This window comes from Anomaloglossus baeobatrachus, chromosome 10, assembly GCF_048569485.1.
Source record: "Anomaloglossus baeobatrachus isolate aAnoBae1 chromosome 10, aAnoBae1.hap1, whole genome shotgun sequence".
Classification (NCBI taxonomy): domain Eukaryota; kingdom Metazoa; phylum Chordata; class Amphibia; order Anura; family Aromobatidae; genus Anomaloglossus; species Anomaloglossus baeobatrachus.
In genome coordinates, this window is record NC_134362.1 from 169821887 (window position 1) to 169843591 (window position 21705).

A 21705-nucleotide genomic window follows, 5' to 3' on the forward strand; every position below is an offset into this window, starting at 1 on the left:
GGCGTATTTTTGAATGTGCTTGATGCAAATCTAGCTGTGAAGTGTACAACTAGGGCACAAGTGCTGCCACTGAAGGGGTGGGTGTGTGTGGGGCCCAATTTTTTGAAAAAAGGGAGACTCCGCTTGGAGTCACCTTGCGGTGTTTTACATGATTTTAGAAGGGCGTGCCATGCCTATATCTGTGTCTCGTCCTCTTTTTCCTCGTTACGCTCTTTTGTTTTCGCATGAGAATTTGTTCTTGTCACTTTCCCATGTGTTTGTGTTGTGTTGTGAGTTGTTTGTCACCTTTTGGACACCTTTGAGGGTGTTTTCTAGGTGTTTTTATGTGTTTGTGAATGCCTGCCATTGTTTCCTATGCGGTTCGAGTTCGGTTCGTCGAACGTTCGACGAACCGAACTCGAACGGGACGTTTGTTCGGCGAACCGAACTCGAGCCGAACCACGACCGGTTCGTTCATCTCTACTCTGCACCTTTCTCTGGATTCTTACGGATGTACGTGGAACCCTAGATGGCCACTTAGGAAGCAAAAGTCCTAGTAGTCTGTACAAGAACCATGTGGGTCAGGTGTAGTAGTTTTATGTTAGACCTTATTTTACATCATTTTCCATGTGTGCACGTCACTGCGCATACCAGTCACCTTGTCATACTGAATCAATCCAAAGAGCCGCAATGTTAAGAGATGTTAAGAATTGTTCTCATCTCTTTTATCTCCAGATAGTACAAAAGCCTTGATGAGATGTCACGTTCAGAGCTCGTCTTTTCAGACTTCCCTCTTTTACAACTTCAGCAACACATCCTGATACGTTGCCCTTATACTGCACATAAATAACAATATCTGACATGCTGAACCCCTGAAAAATTGCCTCTCACTGTGCTTCTCGAACAAAATATCCCCCCAACCCTGCCCTTCTCCATATTATTCCCCAAACACTGCCCCTTTCCATTATTGCCCCCACTCACACTGCCCCTTTCCATTATTGCCCCCAGTCACACTGTCCTTCTCTATAATATCCCCCCAAACTGCCATTCTCCAAAATATCCCCCACACTGCCACTTTCCATAATATTCACCCACACTACCTTTCTACATATAGGTTCCGTATCCTACAGGCGCTCACTTTACTGTACACCCTTTCATAATTTCCCCCTCATTACCCCATAATGTGCCCTCCCACTGACATCAACCATTCTCCACCATCTTCGCTGCCTCTGTGGAACTATACAGACAGCAGCAGTATGATGAAGTCAGCTGTGTGATGACCTCATCATGCTGCTGCACGCCAGTGCTGGGTCTGATGAGCACTCCTCTGCCCTAGTCCCAATGCTCTAAAGACATGAAATCACTTGATTACAGGAAGAAGAAGACATCATGTTCCGATTCTCTGCAGGCTATAACAAACCCTTTAGCGAGCCGTATGTCCTGCAGGCCTGTGAAAGACGAATGGAATGCTGAGGTCAGTAAAACTTTGCCCACACCACTGACTAGAAGCTTTCTGTGTACACTGTGCATAGGCAGAAACTGCTAATGAGCGGTGGGGTGTGGTTGGACTAGGAGGCACAAGACACCTAGTCCACCAGAGATAATCTCCTGCTGCCAAAAACACTGATTTTATTGAAACAGCAAAACACAGCCCAGTAAATGACACATCACCGGAATCAGGGTCTCTGCCCCTACATTAAGCTCCTCTCGGATTCGTGGGTGGACATATTGGTGAATCTTGGGTAGCTGCACAGGGGCGCTACAGGTAAGGAGGCCCATTTATGCCTCCAAAGAAGTAGAATTGTGCACTATGATGAGCTATTGGACTGGAAAGGGACCAATTACACTTCTTACATGGGGCTCGATTCTTCTGGGGGAGAAAGAGTCTGAAATACTTTTCCTCTGAGCTGTGTCTTCAGGTCCATGCAGAAATAAAAGAGCTATAAAACAAGCAAAATAGTTTTTTTATGTTACTATTTTTTATTCATGCTTTTATATTTTCTAGCACTGAACAAACATGGCTCAAACATTGTAACATTGGAGTATAATTGGTTTTAGGTTCATCTTCTACAGGGTCCTTTTCAGGAAATCCACCAGTAAATGATGAGGAAATCCAAAATCCAGCTGGACTATTAAATAACCCTTAAAAAGAGGAAATAAAAGTTTACTTGAGACACATTCATGGCATATGATGTACTGACCTCTACAGTGTGTCCACCCATATCCTGTCCACCACCATTAACTTGAGAACGGCGGCAGCTATAGGCATAGAAGTGGTGTCTAGGTATAGTAAAGTAGCCATGCGCTACGTAATGAAACCACCTATAGCGCCACCTGGTGGAAAACAACGGAGTTAGCATTTTTATCTCTAAAACGGAACAAGATAGAAAAAAAAGTGAACTACAAAGTTGTAGGGCATCATCAATTCAATACAAATCGACACCTTGCATACAGAAATGCTATAATATGAAACCCATCACCCGCCCCAAAACATTGAATGCTGGTCACGCATATGGCGCTCATTTAACTTTGATGCTCACAGTGGCCCCCGTCAGCTGCAATGCACATCTGGACTCTGCACAGCATACTGTATCTTGCTGCACGTTGGGCAATATGGTAGGCGACACGTTTGCCCAAGCATCTGTGATACGTCGTCGTAGGTCCTGCAATGTTGGTGGAGCAGGTACACCTGCTGTTTGATGTGACCTCACAGAAAGAAGTCCAATGGGGTCTGGTCAGGTGAGCGGAGGCCACTCCACACAGCCACCATACCCAATGACTTGTAGGAAGGTCTCCATGAGGTATCACAGATGCTTGTGCAAACGTGTCCCCTACCATATTGCACAACGTGCAGCAAGATACAGTATGCTGTGTAGAGTCCAGATGTGCATTGCAGCTGACGGGGGCCACTGTGAGCATCAAAGTTAAATGAGCGCCATATGCGTGACCAGCATTCAATGTTTTGGGGCGGGTGATGGGTTTCATATTATAGCATTTCTGTATGCAAGGTGTCGATTTGTATTGAATTGATAATGCCTGCTGTTGTAGGAAGGTCTCCATGAGGTATCGCTTCACATCCGCAGCCTTGTGAGTTTTACACATTCTAATCATAGCATTACTGTATGCAAGGTGTCGATTCGTATTGAATTGATGATGCCCTACAACTTTGTAGTTCACTTTTTTTCTCTATCTTGTTCCGTTTTAGAGATAAAAATGCTAAATTCGTTGTTTTCCACCAGGTGGCGCTATAGGTGGTTTCACTGTGTAGTGCATGGCTACTTTACTATACCTAGACACCACTTCTATGCCTATAGCTGCCGTCATTCTCAAGTTAATGGCAGTGGACAGGATATGGGTGGACACTGTATAATGCATTTACAGCAGTATTTAGGACCTTTCACCAAATGTTTTATGTTGACCTAGACATATAATGTAATAGAAGCTGCAGAGTAAAATTTTTTATTTTTATTTTTTATTACGGAGACATTAGCAATGAAAGTATTTGTCACTTAATGAGTTAATTGTTGAGTCAAGGTGAGCATTATCAAAGAGTTTTCACTGGGGGCGTGTTCTTCTTCTCCCTGTATGATGTTGCCCAATCACAAGCAGGCAGTAACACACAGGAGAAAAAGAACATGCCCCCATCGGAGCTTAGAAAGGTTTCTCAGTGTGTGAGCTGTGATATACAGCTCTGATCAAACTGCAGACACTATTACATGGTGTGCCCAGTTCAACATGAAAGATTTGGGGAAAAGTTCTCTTTATAGAGGCACTCTGGGTTTTTTCCTTGCACACGTAATACCTATATGAGATGCTGCATCACACAAGATACGCAGAACAAACCCATACACTGTGTGCCTGCTCAGGAAAGAGTTACACTCCTGAGCGGTGGGGGTCTCAGCACCTGGACCTGGATCCCACCATTTCATAGCACCTTTCAGTCTGCAGAAAAAGCACCACTCTTGTCCAATGGGTGTCTGGTATTGCAGTTTCAGTTAAAGGGTGCCTATCACTTTAAGTATTTATATATATATATATATATATATATATATATATATTTATACAGTACAGACCAAAAGTTTGGACACACCTCCACACCTCATCTCTAGAACAAGTATTAACAGGAGACTTTGTGCAGCAGGCCTTCATGGTAAAATAGCTGCTAGGAAACCACTGCTAAGGACAGGCAACAAGCAGAAGAGACTTGTTTGGGCTAAAGAACACAAGGAATGGACATTAGACCAGTGGAAATCTGTGCTTTGGTCTGATGAGTCCAAATTTGAGATCTTTGGATCCAACCACCGTGTCTTTGCAGAAAAGGTGAACGGATGGACTCTACATGGCTGGTTCCCACCGTGAAGCATGGAGGAGGAGATGTGATGGTGTGGGGGTGCTTTGCTGGTGACACTGTTGGGGACTTATTCAAAATTGAAGGCATACAGAACCAGCATGGCTACCACAGTATCTTGCAGCGGCGTGCTATTCCATCCGGTTTGCGTTTAGTTGTACCATCATTTATTTTTCAACAGGACAATGACCCCAAACACACCTCCAGGCTGTGTAAGGGCTATTTGACTAAGAAGGAGAGTGATGGGGTGCTACCCCAGATGACCTGGTCTCCACAGTCACCAGACCTGAACCCAATCGAGATGGTTTGGGGTGAGCTGGACCGCAGAACGAAGGCAAAAGGGCCAACAAGTGCTAATCATCTCTGGGAACTCCTTCAAGACTGTTGGAAGACTATTTCCAGTGACTACCTCTTGAAGCTCATCAAGAGAATGCCAAGAGTGTACAAAGCAGTAATCAAAGCAAAAGGTGGCTACTCTGAAGAACCTAGAATATAAGACATATTTTCAGTTGTTTCACACTTTTTTAAGTATTTCATTCCACATGTGGTAATTCATAGTTTTGATGCCTTCAATGTGAATCTACAATTTTTAGAGTCATGAAAATAAAGAAAACTCTCAGAATGAGGAGGTATGACCAAACGTTTGGTCTGTACTGTGTATATATATATATATATATATATATATACATATATATATATATATACTTAAAGCGACAGGTACCCTTTAGCTGAAACTGCAATACCAGACACCCATTGGACAAGAGTGGGGCTGTTTATAGGCAGAAAAAAAGATGCAGAGCCTTTCTTTTCCAATCATGGACAATTCCTTTAATACATTGTGTATTATTTTGCACTTACCTCATGAGGGATTATTTCAGGATTTATGATTTCAAATAAATTTAGGCTTTTACTGTTCATCAGGGAGGTCAAAGCCGTCTCCAAACCTGTGAAAATACTCAATAGAGTTACAAAATCCACACAACCCAACCTACGGTAACATAGTGACAACAACCACCATCTTTTTTATAGAATCACGAAATAGTCCTATTAATTTTATTGAGTAAATGAACATTATTTGTAATAAATATATTGAATATTAATTTATTAGGGCACCCAACATATTTCTCTGACTGCCTTATAGTCATCTAACATTAGGGCCACTTTTACATGGTTGTAAGTTACTTGTTATTAAAATTGTTCTCCATTCTCAAGAACAGAGAGGTTTCTAATTCCTTTTGGGTACTGCTTGTTGCGACCCCTGCAATCTATTAGCAGGGACTGGTCTTTTAAGCAAGGAGTGCAGTACTACAGATCTTGAAAGCGTTGGATCCACTCAGTTTCAGTGACCCTATTCTCCTCCGTTGCTGCAGAGGAAAAGCTACTTCTTGCAGAATTGGAAGGGCACAGTTCGGGACATGACCCTGGTCCGAACTGTCAATCTTCAGAAATACGCCACTCCTGGCTAGGAGAAAGCTTGGGTGTCCCAGTTGACACAGCCCTGTGGTGTCCGGCTTTAGAAGGTCACAGTCTTTGGCTACACAAACTGTTCCCTGACATTCTATTCTTCTTGCTCCGGTGTAAATGGTATCCTATGTATCTACTCTGCTTAGAATTAATCCCTTTCCTTTTAGGACCATGCTGATATTCTCACCTTTCAGCTGCTAATCATCATCACTACCCCATGTGTCATTAAATACCCACATTTCCCCTTGGTGCTTGCTGGTGATAGAGTTAAAGTGCTATATAGTTTGAGTGCAAGCAGTCGGCTTGTATTCATCTGGAGAAACATTGTTGTATGTTTCTGTCCCTATCCCTGAGTCTTCTTGGAGATAAGTTGTTTGTTCACTTCTCCATATTTGAGCTCCCTGTGCCTTCTTTAGAGCTTAGTGTGGTTAACTAAGCGCTCATCCCATCCCTTCCCTACCTCGGGCCCAGATCAGGGTCAGCCAGGGCCAGGTATCCTGCTTGGCGCATAGGAGCGGAATCTATCTAGGGTGGTCAGAGGAGCCAGGGGTCAGCAGAAGGTTGGATCTTCCCCTTCTCTTCCCTCCCTTTTCACGGTTCGCTTGGTATTTCCCTGTACTTAGCGTGACAACAGAGGAGCAGTGGGCTCCTGAAGACTGAACCTGAGGCAACCCCTTTAATGGCGCGTCTATAGGTGGGACACAGCTATTGGACACATATCCTGTGCCATTAATGTTTCGATCTGCATATGATATCCAATAATATCCAATACAGACTTACGTTTCACTATAGCGGGAATCCCAAATTCAGATACCACAGTTTGGAGAAATTGTTCTATCTGTTCTTCATTCTGTAGGAGAAATATTCATTACCAAGTGACCATGTTATATGTTGATCCATATAGTACTAGATATAACCCTATTAAATACATGAAAACCTTGCGTATTACGAGGGTGCTGCTTGCCCCTGTATAGACTGCGAACCGGTATATGGAGACTTATGGAGTGATCCTTCCAGAGGAAAATCGTATGCACATTAACTAGCCTCCAAAATTTAGGAATCTGGCTCTCCAGTGCCACCCGATAAATCCATTATGAAGCCATTAATAAACGCTGTCAATTGACTTGGGATATTTAGCGCACATTTTTCATATTATTTTTCCATCCGATTTTTTTCAGGAAGAAAAACACAAGGTGTTTCACATCTGAGGGAGACGTGGGGAATCACTTTGAAATGCGTAAATAAACAAACGGAGCTTTACTCACTCTCCCCTGGTCCAGTGCAGAGTCTCCCAGTGTCTGTAGTGCTGAAGTCACAAAGGCAGCACTGCAGCCAATCAGTGAGCCAGCAGCTTTGCCGAGTTGATGCCATAAGTCACCCATAAGCGTTGAGGTCACTGATTGGCTGAGTGCTGTCAACATGACAGTAGCACTGCAGCTAATAACAGACACTGGAAATGGCAGCAGAGCTCAATGCTGGACCTGGGGAGGGTGTTTAAAGCTGTAGCTTAGTTTGTTTTGTTTTGGGGTTTTTTTTAGCCAAAAAGCAGCTGGGGTCAGGGTTTTCCTGAAATAGGAAACTCCCTTTAATTTAGCAATTCTATATTATGCCGTGGTTTGCAATGTACTCACCATGGAAACTTTTAGGGAACTCCTGACATTTCTAATAGAAATTCTGATATCGAGAAGAAAAAAAAAGAGAATAAGTGATTTTAAAGTTTGCATTAACCCTTAAAAAAAAAATATTAATAAAATTAATACATTTCTTGATGCCAATACTCAGAGAAAGTTAGTGCTAACCAGGAACGGCCTCATCATTCAGCATGAAACATTTGCAATTAATTAAATTGTTTAAAGTCATTAAATAAGACGGTAAGGAGCAGTCCATATAGCAGCTTTATGCCCCAACATCCAGATTAGATACATCTTTGTATGACAATATCATGGTTATTTTGTGGTTGTAGACTTTGACATTCAACTCACATAGGATCAGACGGGTGCAATTTCAGTTTTTTGTCTGCATAGGAGGCCTGGACAGCAGTAACCGTTTCCTGCAGAAAGAAGAAACATTGGTCCATTGATATCATTGCTTTGTAACAAGTTTTATTTTCTTCCAGAGCAGTAATAATCCTTGGTAACATCACAATATTTTTCAATTTAATTGAAGAGGGAATTTATATTTTTATTTCCTTGGATCGGTTACTGACTTTACCCGGTTACATCAGTGAAGATACCAATACACATTAGATAAGGTATCAGCAGGCTTGGACTGGCCCACTGGAGGACCGGAGAATCCTCTGGTGGGCCCCTTTGCAGTAATATGTCATTTACCGCCCAGCATAATCAGTAGTTTTACACAATACACTTGTATCACTATGTAGTGATAAGGAAGCATCTCATCATTCATTTTACAAACTATCCAGTATACAGTGGAACCTTGGTTTAAGAGTAACTTGGTTTGAGAGCGTTTTGCAAGACAAGCAAAGCTTTTTACAAATTTGTAATTTGGTTTAAGAGCAATGATTTGCAAGAAGAGCAAATACTCACCATGCACACATCCGGTTCTGTCCTTTCACCACACCACACTCCACGCTCTGGAGGTAACTTTCTGTACATATGTACGGTATACTGTATATTGTATACCATTGTACAGTATATACTACTGTATATAGCATGTCCATCAATTTGCATTTGTGGATACTGTATTGTACTTTCTTTCTGCTAACCAGTGCAGCACATTGCTTATACTGTACCTCCCGCACAAAAACAATTCTATTGTAAGCTAATGTGCAGTTTAATTTGTTTTATATGCTTTTACTGTACAGTATTTTGTGTCAGTGTACTGTAATAATTTTATATGAATACAGTACATTAGTTTGTATTACTGTAATAACTTTGTATAAATACAGCAAATATTTTGGGTTGTGGAACAAATTGTCTGTGTTTCAATTATTTTCTAAGGGAAAATTTCCTTTGATATAAGAGTAACTTGGTTTAAGAGCGCACTCCCGGAACCAATTATGTTCGTAATCCAAGCTTCCACTGTATTATTATCCAGAAGCATAGTTAAATTTGTGAATGTAATATTTGTATCAGTGGGAACCCACGGTCAATGTTACTGGGGGGCCCTTGCTGCCCCAGTCTGACACTGGCAGTCAGTGAAGTGATCAATTGGACAACACCTATCTCCTACGAGTCCACCATGGACAGAAGCGCTCAGCCGAACACCAGTGTGTTTCTGGAGAGAGACGCTACCTGACGGCTGTCAGAGTGTAGGGCACAGCCATGACGGTACCATACAGTTTATGATGCTCAGCATTCCCGCCGCAATTAGTAGATTTGGCTGACTTTAGGCTGAGTACGGGGTCTGTAGATATTTTTATGCTATTAGTTCACTGTTTACTATTCTGGTGACTGTAAACCTAAAGAGGTTGTCGACTACTTGTACATTGATGGCTTATACTGTACTTAGGACAGGTCATCAATGTCTGATCAGCCAGGATCCAACACCTGTCACCCCCGTCGATCAGCTTCTCCCGGTGCTGGCGGTGGCAGCTGGAAATGCTCAGTTCCAGAGCTGACCCATGTTCTGTTAGTGGCCGCGTACTGCCCATCCTTCTATTGATCAGAATTGGAGGCGGGTATGCAGTATCTAGCCGCGTTTGCTATCAGTTGACTGAGAAGCTCTGGAACTGGGCATTTCAGGCCTCCTGCTACTGCCACCGGCACCGAGAACATGTGTGATCAGCCTGGGTGGTGCTGGGTGTCGGATCCCAATCGATCAGACATTGATGACCTATCCTAAAAGCTAGGCCATCAATGTAAAAGTAGTGGACAACCCCTTTAAAATCTGATCTTTAAAAAGTCAACACTAAAGAGAAAGGATATTCCTAAGAATCTGCACTCAAATTGTGACTTAGAAGAGTCCACATTGTAGCAAAAAAGTTACACAATCTATCAAATGTACGTGATGAGAAACATTTGATTGTAGGGTAGGATATATACATATTTGGAGCCGTTTTTTGTATTTTGGGTTGAAAAGCATTTTTGCAATTTGGTTTCTTTAAATAAGAATAATCAGCATTTCCCTTCTATAGTCCCTGTGTTCCACTAATGACATAAAATCTGCCTTAGATGAAATATTTGATCTTGCCATGTTACATTCTCTGCAACTAGAGAAAGGACTTGATTTTTATCCATTAGTTGAGTGTCATCTGATGTGGTTCCCGCCTCCCTGTACTTACCGTCTCAAAATATACATCTGATGAAGACGTGGTGCTTATCTGGACAGCGACAGAAGAGGTGACTATAGTGCCCTTTGGTGTAATTTTGATTCTCGGGGCCGTGAGACTCCAGACTTTTGCAGTGATGTCGTTGGCTGGATGTCTTTGGAGGATCTAAGAGATAATAATAGGCACGTTTACCTAGCTAGATTTCTGTTTATTTAAAAAGAAAGTTGTAAAAAAATTAGCCTTTTCTTGTCAGTTTTTTCCAGTAAAAATTGTCAGGCTAGTTTCCACGTCATTCATGGTCCAAGTAGGAGCCACAGTATCTAGAACCGGCCTTGAGTCTCCCTGAACTCTACATCCTCATAGGCATATATAAGACGGTTGTATTTGGGTCAAGAGACCCTCAAATATGTCAGGAGACCCGCACCTGGTTCCAGAAATGTCAGATGTGTGAAAATGACCTTACCGTGAATCTACAATATGACATTTGTAAGCCTGTACACAAAAGACATCTACTTCTTTACGTGGTCGTACACATTGGAGAGCTCATAATGTAGCGCCCCTGCTACAATATCCCTTTGTCCCGGCTCTGTCTGAGTAGCATGGCTATGGCCCCCTCCGTGCACTTCTCTTGCACAGCTCTGTCAGAGTCCCCTGCAGACCTCGTAACCAGCTTCCTCGCCCCTGGGCATCGTGAGATGATCCTCAGGCCTCACACCTAGACCTGACCCCCAGCCAGGCGTCCTCCTCCTTCCTTCCCCTATCTCTGTCTCTGTCTGGATTTGTCTGATTTTCTCCTCCACTTCACTCACCGACCCCTCCCCTTCCGTCAAGGGACCTAGCTACAGGAGGGTTGTATTTACACCTCCTAGGCAACCTCCACTTGCTGGATAGGCTTTACACCATAGGACGGCCAACCCTCTTGTGGCTCAGGGTTGTGTGAGTGTTTTAGGTGTGTGCGGGTTTAGCCAGAGCTAAGACTCCAGGAACCAGGTTACAGATCTTAGTAGCATGATCGCAGGGGCGCTACAATACGGTGGCTTTCCCTACCACCATTTCTTTATTTAGGTTTATGTAAATATTTTCATGCCCCCCCAACAAACAAAAGTGGCTAACCATAAAAATATTTGCAGTGTTTCAGAACATGGAGGCTCCTTAATCAGTAAAGTTTACAATTAATGACAGAGACATTAATTTTTGTTAACCCTTTTAGACTTATGACGTATATTTACATCATACGGTATGTTATGTTCCCTGCCTTTGATGCAGGCTCACACGATGAGCCCGCATCTTTCCCTGCCCATGATGGATGAGCTGATCAGCCATCATCTGCCTCTACCAGGTGTGGGTGAATGGAAGATCTGCCTGTAGCTGTTAACCAGTTAAATCCCACTGTCAGCGGGATTCAACACGCGCTGACGGGGAATGCATCATTCTCTGTTCCATCGGCTGCCCCGTGACGTGATCGTGGGGCGCCGATAGGATATCATGGCAGCCAGGGTCAACTGATGACCACTGTGTCTGCCATGACAAACCTCCTGTGAACACCAGCTGTGAGCGACATTCATAGGAGATCATGATTTCTGCTGTACAGAGCAGGTATGATGCTGATTCTGATACCCTGCTCTGTACAACAGAAACAATCAGATGATCGCATGATTCTGGGGTTTTTTTTTTTTTACAAACTTCTTAATTTTTTTTCATCACCTAAATTAAAAAACTATACATGTTTGGTATCTATGTACTCATACTGATCTGGAGAATCATATTGCCTGGTCAGTCTTACCATATAAAATCCTAAAAAAACAACTGTGAGAGTCCACTTTTTTTTTTGCAATTTCACCGCACTTGGAATTTTTTCCCGTTTTCCAGTGCACAAGATGGTAAAATGAATGGTGTCATTCAAAAGTACAACTCGTCCAGCAAAAAAAAAAAAAGTCCTCATATGGTTACATTGGAGGAAAAATAAAAAAAATATGGTTCTAGGATGAAAGGACGAAGAAGGGGGGAGGACAAAAGCGTAAAAATGCAAAATGCCCATGGCGTGAAGGGGTTAAATGCTAAGGTCACATCCAATTTAATGCTCATGTTGGAACATGTGATATAAAGCTCTGTTAAATATGACATATACTTGTACAATTGCATATTGTCATTATTGTGCATACTTCTAGTTACCTCTCGTAGGATTTCCTGATGGGATGCATCATTATCATTCTGAAGGATATCCTGAATAGAAAAAAAAGTGACACGTTTCTGCTTAATCTAATATATAAAGCTCACTGTATGTGTGTATGTGTGTGTGTGTATGTCCGCTAAAGGAATCTGCACCGTCGCATTTACAATCACAAAATTTTGCACAGACACCCCATGTGACTCAGGGAACGTCATAGACTATGTTTGGGTGGGAAAATTTAACCCCGCGCTTTACAGTTAATCTACAAAAATCCTGCATCCATTAAACTGAATGGAGCTGGGAGCTGCAGGCTATAAATAGCAACTGTCAGTGGTTGTTATAGGAACAAAATAAACTGTTAGTATAAGAAACCGATGTGTGAGGTAATAAGATGTCGGTGGTGAGACAGAGAGAGACAGATAGACCTGAAAGAGACAGACCTGGAAAGAGACAGCCGGGCAAAGAGACAGACCTGGAAAGAGACAGACCTGGAAAGAGACAGTTGGGCAAAGAGACAGACCTGGAAAGAGACAGCCGGGCAAAGAGACAGCCGGGCAAAGAGACAGCCGGGCAAAGAGACAGCCGGGCAAAGAGACAGACTTGGAAAGAGACAGACCTGGAAAGAGACAGACCTGGAAAGAGACAGACCTGGAAAGAGACAGCCGGGCAAAGAGACAGCCGGGCAAAGAGACAGCTGGGCAAAGAGACAGACCTGGAAAGAGACAGACCTGGAAAGAGACAGACCTGGAAAGAGACAGACCTGGAAAGAGACAGCCGAGCAAAGAGACAGACCTGGAAAGAGACAGACCTGGAAAGAGACAGACCTGGAAAGAGACAGACCTGGAAAGAGACAGCCGGGCAAAGAGACAGCCGAGGAAAGAGACATCAGAGGAAAGAGACAGACCTGGAAAGAGACAGACCTGGAAAGAGACAGACGGGCAAAGCGACAGACAGAAAGACACACACATAGAGACAGACACAGAGATAAAGAGAGACAGACAGATACAGAGATTGAGACAGATAGACCGATGCAAATACAGCCAGAGAGATAGAAACAGACAGACAAGGAAAGAGACAGACAGACAGCGACACACACAGACTGGGAGAGAGACAGAGAGACAGTTACTATCCCGGGCAACGCCCGGGTACTACAGCTAGTAAGCCATAAAACTGAATATTGTTATTCATTTTGATGGTAATTTTATTTCAGTGGCGTCTTCCACTTTTCCACTTTCTGAAAATTGTGCTAAATTGTTCCTGCAACCACCATAGACAGTAAAGCAGGCTTTACACGCTACGATATTGCTAGCAATTGCTAGCGATATCGTACACTAAAGCACCCGCCCCCGTCGTGCATGCGATTTCGTGTGATCGCTGCCGCAGCGAACATTATCACTACGGCAGCATCACACGCACTTACCTGGTTGGCGGCGTCGCTGTGACTGGTGAACAATCCCTCCCTCAAGGGGGAGGGACGTTCGGCATCACAGCGACGTTACCACGACGTCACTAAGCGGCCGGCCAATCAAAGCGGAGGGGTGGAGATGAGCGGGACGTAACATCCCGCCCACCTCCTTCCTTCCACATTGCGGCCGGCGGCAGGTAAGGAGACGTTCCTCGCTCCTGCGGTGTCACACACAGCGATGTGTGCTGCCGCAGGAGCGACGAACAACATCGATAATCAACCATTACCGATTTTTGGTTTTGGGACGACCTCTCCAAGGTGAACGATTTTCACCATTTTTGAGGTCGCTTAAGGTCGCTGGTAAGTGTCAAACGCTGCGATATCGTTAATGACGCCGAATGTGCGTCACTAACAACGTGACCCCGACGATAAAACATTAATGATATCGTAGCGTGTAAAGCCCCCTTAAGCGTACAGATTCAGATTCGCACTACGTTCACCAAGATCGTTCACTGCACATAGGCTGCCGAAAACGACGATCTTTTAGGTAAAACAAAGGCTCATTTCACCTGACGAACAAGCATTTTGCTCATTCATCAGGTGATCAGCAGCCTGTGTAGACTGCATGATTATACTTAGTGAGCGATAAGCAAAACATAAGCAAACATTGAATATATGAAATTTAAATTGCACTACTGTTATGTAGAATATACTTGAAAAATTAAGGTACCTAAAGTACAAATTGGCCAATTCATGAGAGCCCATCAGCCATGACAAGGCATACCTTTCTTTGATGGAACTCTAGCCTAATATGCCTCTCATGTAGTTATAACCTGTCATAACCTCCCATGGTATACGGAGAAATCACAAAACTGACCAGCACCTCCAAACTGAATAAAGCAAATGTGAACAGGTGCAAAGCTGTCATGACTATATAATATACAAATGTATAATGTATAGTCATGACACCTTGCACCTGTTTACACTTGATTTCATGACAATTTGCACTTGTTTACACTTGGGTCCATGATATCTTGCACCTGTTCACACTTGCTTTCCTGATAACTTGCACCTGTTTACACTTGCTTTCCTGATAACTTGCACCTGTTTACACTTGCTTTCATGACAACTTGCCCCTGTTTACACTTGCTTTCATGACAACGCTCACTTGTTCACATTTGCTTTTATGACAACTTGCACCTGTTTACACTTGCTTTCATGACAACTTGCACCTGTTTACACATGCTTTCATGACAACTTGCACCAGCTTACACTTGCTTTCATGACAACTTGCACCTGTTCACACTTGCTTTCATGACAACTCTCACTTGTTCACATTTGCTTTTATGACAACTTGCACCTGTTTACAACTTGCACCTGTTTACACTTGCTTTCATGACAACTTTCACCTGTTCACATTGCTTTCAAGACAACTTGCACCTGTTCACACTTGCTTTCTTCAGTTTGGATGTGCTGCATGCTAAACAGATGACTATTGTTGGAGTAATTGCTCTTTAAACTTACCTTTAGCTCATCTCCGGTGAGATTCAGTGCCAAATGCTGATCAAGGAAATATCCCAGGACTAGAGAATCCAGAACTTGCTCTGAAAACCAGAAGTAGAGCATCCTGTTGTGTGTTAAAAGTGAAGGGGAGAATACAGAGTCGTTGTAGGGAATAGTGAGGTTGTTATAGGCCAGAAAACCCTGCAAAAGAGAAGGAAGACAAGATACTCGTGAAATGTCAGGATCCTCAAAGATTGTTAAAAACTATCTATTCCTTGACCAATAGTGGTGAAGTCATTTTCTAAAATCTAATTACTGCCAAATAAAGTTGTGAACATTTTAGAAATATTCCTTGCAAATAAATTTCCTATGTCATTGAATTGTGAAGCTGGTAAAGAGGACCTTTAACTGGATTCCTTATTGAAGCTGAATACCTCGCCCAATTGGCCCCACTCCTGTCACGCTAGGTACGGAGACGTATCCAGCAAATCGCAAAAGGTAAGGAAAGGGAGACCCTGTGTCTAGGGAAGGGAGACATGTTGACCCCTGACCAAGCCTACCACTAGGCCCTGGTTTCCCTCACTAGATAGGTTCCACACCTATGCACCTAGCAGGATACCTGGCCCTAGGCTGACCTCAATCTGGGCCTTAGGTAGAGAATGGATGGGATGAGATCTTCATCTACCCTACTTGGAGCTAAAAGGACACACAGGGATAACAAACAAGGGGAAATAACAAACAACTTATTTCCAAGAAGATTCAGGGAGAGGGACTACAAAATGCTATGAAGTTACTCCAGATGACTGCAAGCTGACTGCTTGCACTCAGGATCTGTAGGTAGTTAGAGCTGTCACCAGCACAGGCCAGAAAGGAATGAGGAAATTTAAGGACACAAACAGAAGTGCTGATGGAAACAGATGAAAGGGTGAGGAACTCCGCCGGGTCCTAAAGGGAAAGGGATGAACCCCATGCAGAGGACATATATCAAATACCATATACACCAAGCAGGAATAGTAGAAAGTCAGGGAGCGGTTTGCGCAGCTAAATACTGTGACCTTCTATACTCGGACACCACAGGACTGTCTGTCACCTGTGACACTCCTCTATTTCTGGAACACTTTTTCTTTTCCTTCAATGCACCTCCATTCTAAAGTTATGACCCCCTCCGGTAATAAAGGTGCTAAATTTCCCTCAATCCAACTGGGCATATGACACAAAATTTCTTTGTGGGTGAAGAAGTGTTCTGATTGGCCAGAGAGTAAGAGGAGAAAAAAAAACGCCCACACAAACGTTCTGCGGTACACGACTAATTGGTTAAAGGAAACATTTGCATCCTTATTTTCAGGGGTCATAACCTTGGAACAGAGGGGCACAGAAGAAAAATAAAAACTGTTCCAGATTCAGTGGAACGTTTGTAATTGGGGGAGGTATTTAGTGTAAATTTTAAAAAAAATCCTCTTTAAAAGTCTGTTCAGGTTTTTCAGATATCACAGCTTCACATGGGGCGTCCTCTAGCTTTTCAAGGCTCTTGTAACATAAATCTACACAGTAATGTATTGATTCCTTCCTTCTTGACTTTGACTAACAAGGCAGATTAACCTTACAGAAGTTTCGCAAAGCTAAAAGAAAACCCAGTGGGAGTTTTAATTACTGCTTGAACCAGCACAGGGAAAAAAAACCACATCTAATGAACGGGGAATTCCAGGATTACATTTTCCATTGACAAATTAAGATAAATATTCTAAGCAAAAAATGTGATTTATAATATAGTAAACAAAGGGGTAGGAAGTTAATAACCACAAAAAGAAAGATCGATATATCATAAAAATATCTAATTTTATTGGAACATGAAGATAAAGAGAATTTTGTTTACTTACCGTAAATTATTTTTCTTATAGTTCCGACATGGGAGACCCAGACCATGGGTGTATAGCTTCTGCCTCCGGAGGACACACAAAGTACTACACTAAAAAGTGTAGCTCCTCCCTCCGAGCATATACACCCCCTGGATGACCAAATCTAGCCAGTTTAGTGCAAAAGCTGAAGGAGGACATCCACCCACAAGTAGAGACAGAGCAAAACCCGGAACAACCGGAACCTCTGACTACAACAACAGCCGGTGAAAACACACGGAACAAGAAAACTGCCAACAGGCAACAGGGAGGGTGCTGGGTCTCCCATGTCGGAAGTATAAGAAAAAGAATTTACGGTAAGTAAACAAAATTCTCTTTTTCTTCATCGTTCCTTATGGGAGACCCAGACCATGGGACGTCTCAAAGCAGTCCATGGGTGGGAAATAAACAGAAAACTGAGAAGTAGGCAAAACCTAACTTCACAAATGGGCGACAGCCGCCTGAAGGATGCGTCTGCCCAAGCTCGCATCTGCCGAAGCATGAGCATGCACTTGGTAGTGCTTTGAAAAGGTGTGCAGACTAGACCAAGTGGCAGCCTGACAGACCTGCTGAGCCGTAGCCTGGTGCCTAAAAGCCCAAGAGGCACCGACAGCTCTGGTCGAGTGTGCCTTGATCCCCGGTGGGGGAGGCACCTGAGTACTCTGGTAGGCATCGGATATGGCTGACCTAATCCAACGAGCTAGGGTCGGTTTAGAAGCCGAGAGACCCTTGCGCTGACCTGTGGTCAGCACAAGAAGAGAGGTGCACCGCCTAAGAGCGGCGGTGTGTGACACATCGATCCGGAGCGCCCGCACCAGATCTAAAGTATGCAACGCTTTCTCAAAGCGATGAACAGGGGCCGGACAAAGGGAAGGTAATGAAATGTCCTGGTTAAGGTGGAAAGGAGACACCACCTTAGGAAGAAAGTCCGGAGTCGGACGGAGAACTACCTTGTCTTGGTGAAAAAACAAAAAAGGTGACTCCGAAGAGAGCGCGGCCAAATCAGAGACTCTCCTGAGAGAAGTTATGGCCACCAGAAAGACGACTTTCTGTGAAAGTCGAAACAAAGAAACTTCCCTAAGAGGCTCAAAGGGGGGTTTCTGTAAGGCCGTGAGGACCAGATTAAGGTCCCAGGGATCCAAAGGCCGCCGGTAAGGTGGAATGATGTGAGATGCGTCCTGCATGAAGGTGCGCACCTGAGCCAGTCGGGCGATACGCCGCTGAAAGAACACTGACAGAGCCGAGACCTGTCCCTTAAGAGAATTGAGGGATAGTCCTAGCTGCAGACCGGACTGTAGAAAGGACAGGATGGTTGGCAAGGAAAAAGGCCAAGGAACATGGCCGGAAGAACGACACCAGGACAGGGAAATTCTCCAAGTCCTGTGGTAAATTTTTGCCGAGGAAGACTTCCGAGCCTGAGTCATAGTGGAGATGACTTCGGGAGGAATGCCGGAAGCCGTCAGGATCCAGGACTCAAGAGCCACGCCGTCAATCTGAGAGCCGCAGAATTCTGGCGGAAAAACGGACCTTGAGAGAGAAGGTCTGGGCGGTCCGGGAGACGCCATGGCACCTCTACGGACAGACGGAGCAGGTCTGGGTACCAAGCTCGCCTGGGCCAGTCTGGAGCGATGAGTATGACCCGACGGCCCTCCATTCTGATCTTGCGCAGGACTCTGGGCAAGAGAGCTAGAGGGGGAAACACGTAAGCCAGACGAAACTGGGACCAATCCTGAACCAGCGCGTCCGCTGCAAAGGCCTGAGGATCGTGGGAGCGAGCCACGTAAACCGGGACCTTGTTGTTGTGCGGGATGCCATTAGATCCACTTCCGGAGTGCCCCACTTGCGGCAGATCGACCGGAACACTGCCTGATGCAGAGCCCACTCGCCGCTGTCCACGGTTTGACGGCTCAGATAATCTGCCTCCCAGTTTTCCACGCCTGGGATATGGACTGCGGATATGGTGGACTTGGAGTCCTCCGTCCACTGCAGGATGCGTTGAACCTCCAACATTGCCAGGCGGCTGCGAGTCCCGCCCTGGTGATTGATGTAGGCAACTGCTGTCGCGTTGTCTGACTGGACTCGAATGTGCTTGCCCGCCAACAGATGGTGAAAGGCTACGAGAGCTAGGAGCACAGCTCTGATTTCCAGCACATTGATCGAGAGGACTGATTCGGACAGAGTCCAAATGCCCTGTGCTCGGTGGTGGAGAAATACTGCTCCCCAGCCGGAAAGACTGGCATCCGTGGTGAGGATCACCCAGGACGGGGTCAGAAAGGAGCGTCCCTGAGACAGAGAGAGAGGCCGAAGCCACCACTGAAGAGAGCTCCTGGCTTGTGGCGACAGAGCCACCAACCTGTGTAAGGAAGAAATCCGCTTGTCCCAACAGCGGAGAATGTCCAGCTGCAGAGGACGCAGATGGAACTGGGCAAAGGGAACCGCTTCCATTGACGCCACCATCTGACCCAGCACCTGCATTAGGTGCCTGATGGAGTGACGGCAGGGCCTCAACAGAGAGCGCACCGCCAGATGGAGGGACTGCTGTTTGACTAAGGGCAGCTTGACAAGTGCCGGCAGAGTTTGGAATTGCATCCCTAGGTACGTGAGTTTTTGGGTCGGGGTCAGAGTGGACTTGGGCAGATTGACAAGCCACCCGAATTGAACAAGAGTGACAAGAGTGGCGAGAGTGAGCGAGACACTCCGCTGACAGTCTGCGCTGGATGAAGTCTTGACAAGAAGGTCGTCCAGGTAAGGAATTACTGCCAACCCCTGGAGGTGCAGGACCGCAACCACTGCTGCCATGTCTTTGGTGAATACTCGAGGGGCCGTGGCTAACCCGAAGGGGAGAGCCACGAATTGGAAATGTTCCTCTCCGATTGCAAAACGTAGCCAACGCTGGTGTGAAACTGCAATTGGCACATGCAGATAGGCATCTCTGATGTCGATGGATGCCAGGAAATCTCCTTGGGTCATTGAGGCAATGACTGATCGCAGAGACTCCATGCGAAAATGCCGCACCTGAACATGCTTGTTGAGAAGCTTGAGATCCAGGATGGGCCGGAAGGAACCGTCCTTTTTGGGGACTAGGAAGAGATTTGAATAGAAACCTCTGAACCGTTCCCTGGCGGGAACCGGCACAATTACTCCGTTGGCCTGCAAGGATGCCACGGCCTGAGAGAAGGCGGCGGCCTTGGAGCAGGGGGGAGTTGACAGAAAAAATCTGTTTGGCGGGCTGGAAGAGAACTCTATCCTGTAGCCGTGGGAGATGATATCCCGCACCCACTGGTCGGAGACGTGTTGAAACCACACGTCGCCAAAGTGGGAGAGCCTGCCACCGACCAAGGACGTTGCTGGCTCGGCTAGATAGTCAAGAAGAGGCTGCCTTAGTGGCAGCAGCTCCTGCGGACCCTTGTGGACGCGGCTTCTTGCGCCAGGTGGGCTTCTGGTCCTTGACCGAGTTAGTGGACGAGGCCGAGGGCTTAGAGGATGACCAGTTAGAGGAACGAAAGGAACGAAACCTCGACTGGTTCCTGCCCTGGACAGGTTTCCTGGCTTTAGTCTGTGGCAAGGAAGTACTCTTCCCGCCAGTAGCCTCCTTAATAATTTCATCCAGCTGTTCGCCGAACAGCCTGGACCCAGCAAATGGGAGCCCAGCAAGGTACTTCTTTGAGGAAGCATCCGCCTTCCAGCCTTCCACTCACAAAGCCACAAGATCCTGCGGATAGCGAGGGAATTGGCGGAGGCCACCGCAGTGCGGTGAGAGGCCTCCAGCATGGCAGACATGGCGTAGGCTGAAAAGGCTGAAGCCTGGGAAGTTAAAGCAACCAATTCAGGCATAGAGTCCCTAGTGAGGGTATGCATCTCCTCCAGAGAAGCAGAGATGGCTTTGAGAGCCCACACTGCTGCAAAAGATGGGGAGAACGAGGCCCCTGTCGCCTCATAGACAGACTTGGCCAGGAGGTCAACCTGGCGGTCAGTGGGATCCTTGAGTGAGGTGCCATCAGCCACAGATACAACTGTCCGGGCTGAGAGTCTAGACTGGAGGGTCCACCTTTGGTGAGAGAGCCCACTCCTTGACCACCTCTGGTGGAAAAGGAAAACGGTCATCAGAACCACGCTTAGGAAAGCGTTTGTCAGGACAGGCTCTGGGCTTGGACACAGTGGCCTGAAAACTGGAGTGGTTAAAGAACACACTCCTTGGTCTCTTAGGCAAAGTAAACTGGTGCTTTTCTGCCAGAGAGGGTTGCTCCTCTGATACTGGCGGATTGAGGTCCAGTACAGAGTTGATGGACGCAATCAAATCACTAACATCTGCATCCCCCTCAGTCAGATCAATGGGGCACATAGAGGTAGCGTCCGAGCCCCCAGTAAAGACATCCTCCTCGTCCTGCGAGACGAGGAAGGAGAGGGGTCCCTGCATTTCCCTTTAGGAGGACGGGGTCTGGGAGCAGATGAAGAATCCTCTGTGAACTCTGCAGAGCGAGCCGAAGCAGCAGAGGCGCCCTGAGAAGGGGGCTGATGCATGCTCAGCAGAGTCCGGGACAGCTCTCCCATGGAGTCAGCAAAGGACTGGGAGATAGACTTAGTAAACAATTCTACCCAAGCCGGGGGTTCAGCCACCCGGGGCCGGAGCAGCCTGAGGGACCACTGGGGAGACTCCAGGCTGAGGCACCACCATGTTAGAGCAGGCATCACAATGAGGATATGTGCTCGGTT

The 21705-nt window shown here is 45.5% G+C and overlaps 1 protein-coding gene across 2 annotated transcripts in view; it reads right to left on the minus strand.

Annotated features, from left to right (window-relative positions):
- Nucleotides 1-1936: 1936 nt before the first annotated feature.
- The window catches only part of CETP (cholesteryl ester transfer protein), a 52614-nt gene continuing 32845 nt past the window's right edge, over nucleotides 1937-21705 (minus strand). For both annotated transcript variants that reach the window (XM_075326891.1, XM_075326890.1), the window contains exons 9-16: nucleotides 15122-15301; nucleotides 12195-12245; nucleotides 10035-10187; nucleotides 7774-7841; nucleotides 7423-7465; nucleotides 6572-6641; nucleotides 5186-5271; nucleotides 1937-2121 (exon numbers count right to left, since the gene is read on the minus strand). In XM_075326891.1, coding sequence (XP_075183006.1) covers nucleotides 2047-2121; nucleotides 5186-5271; nucleotides 6572-6641; nucleotides 7423-7465; nucleotides 7774-7841; nucleotides 10035-10187; nucleotides 12195-12245; nucleotides 15122-15301 — 726 coding nt within the window. In that variant the 3' untranslated portion in view covers nucleotides 1937-2046. The remainder of the gene's footprint in view (nucleotides 2122-5185; nucleotides 5272-6571; nucleotides 6642-7422; nucleotides 7466-7773; nucleotides 7842-10034; nucleotides 10188-12194; nucleotides 12246-15121; nucleotides 15302-21705) is intronic.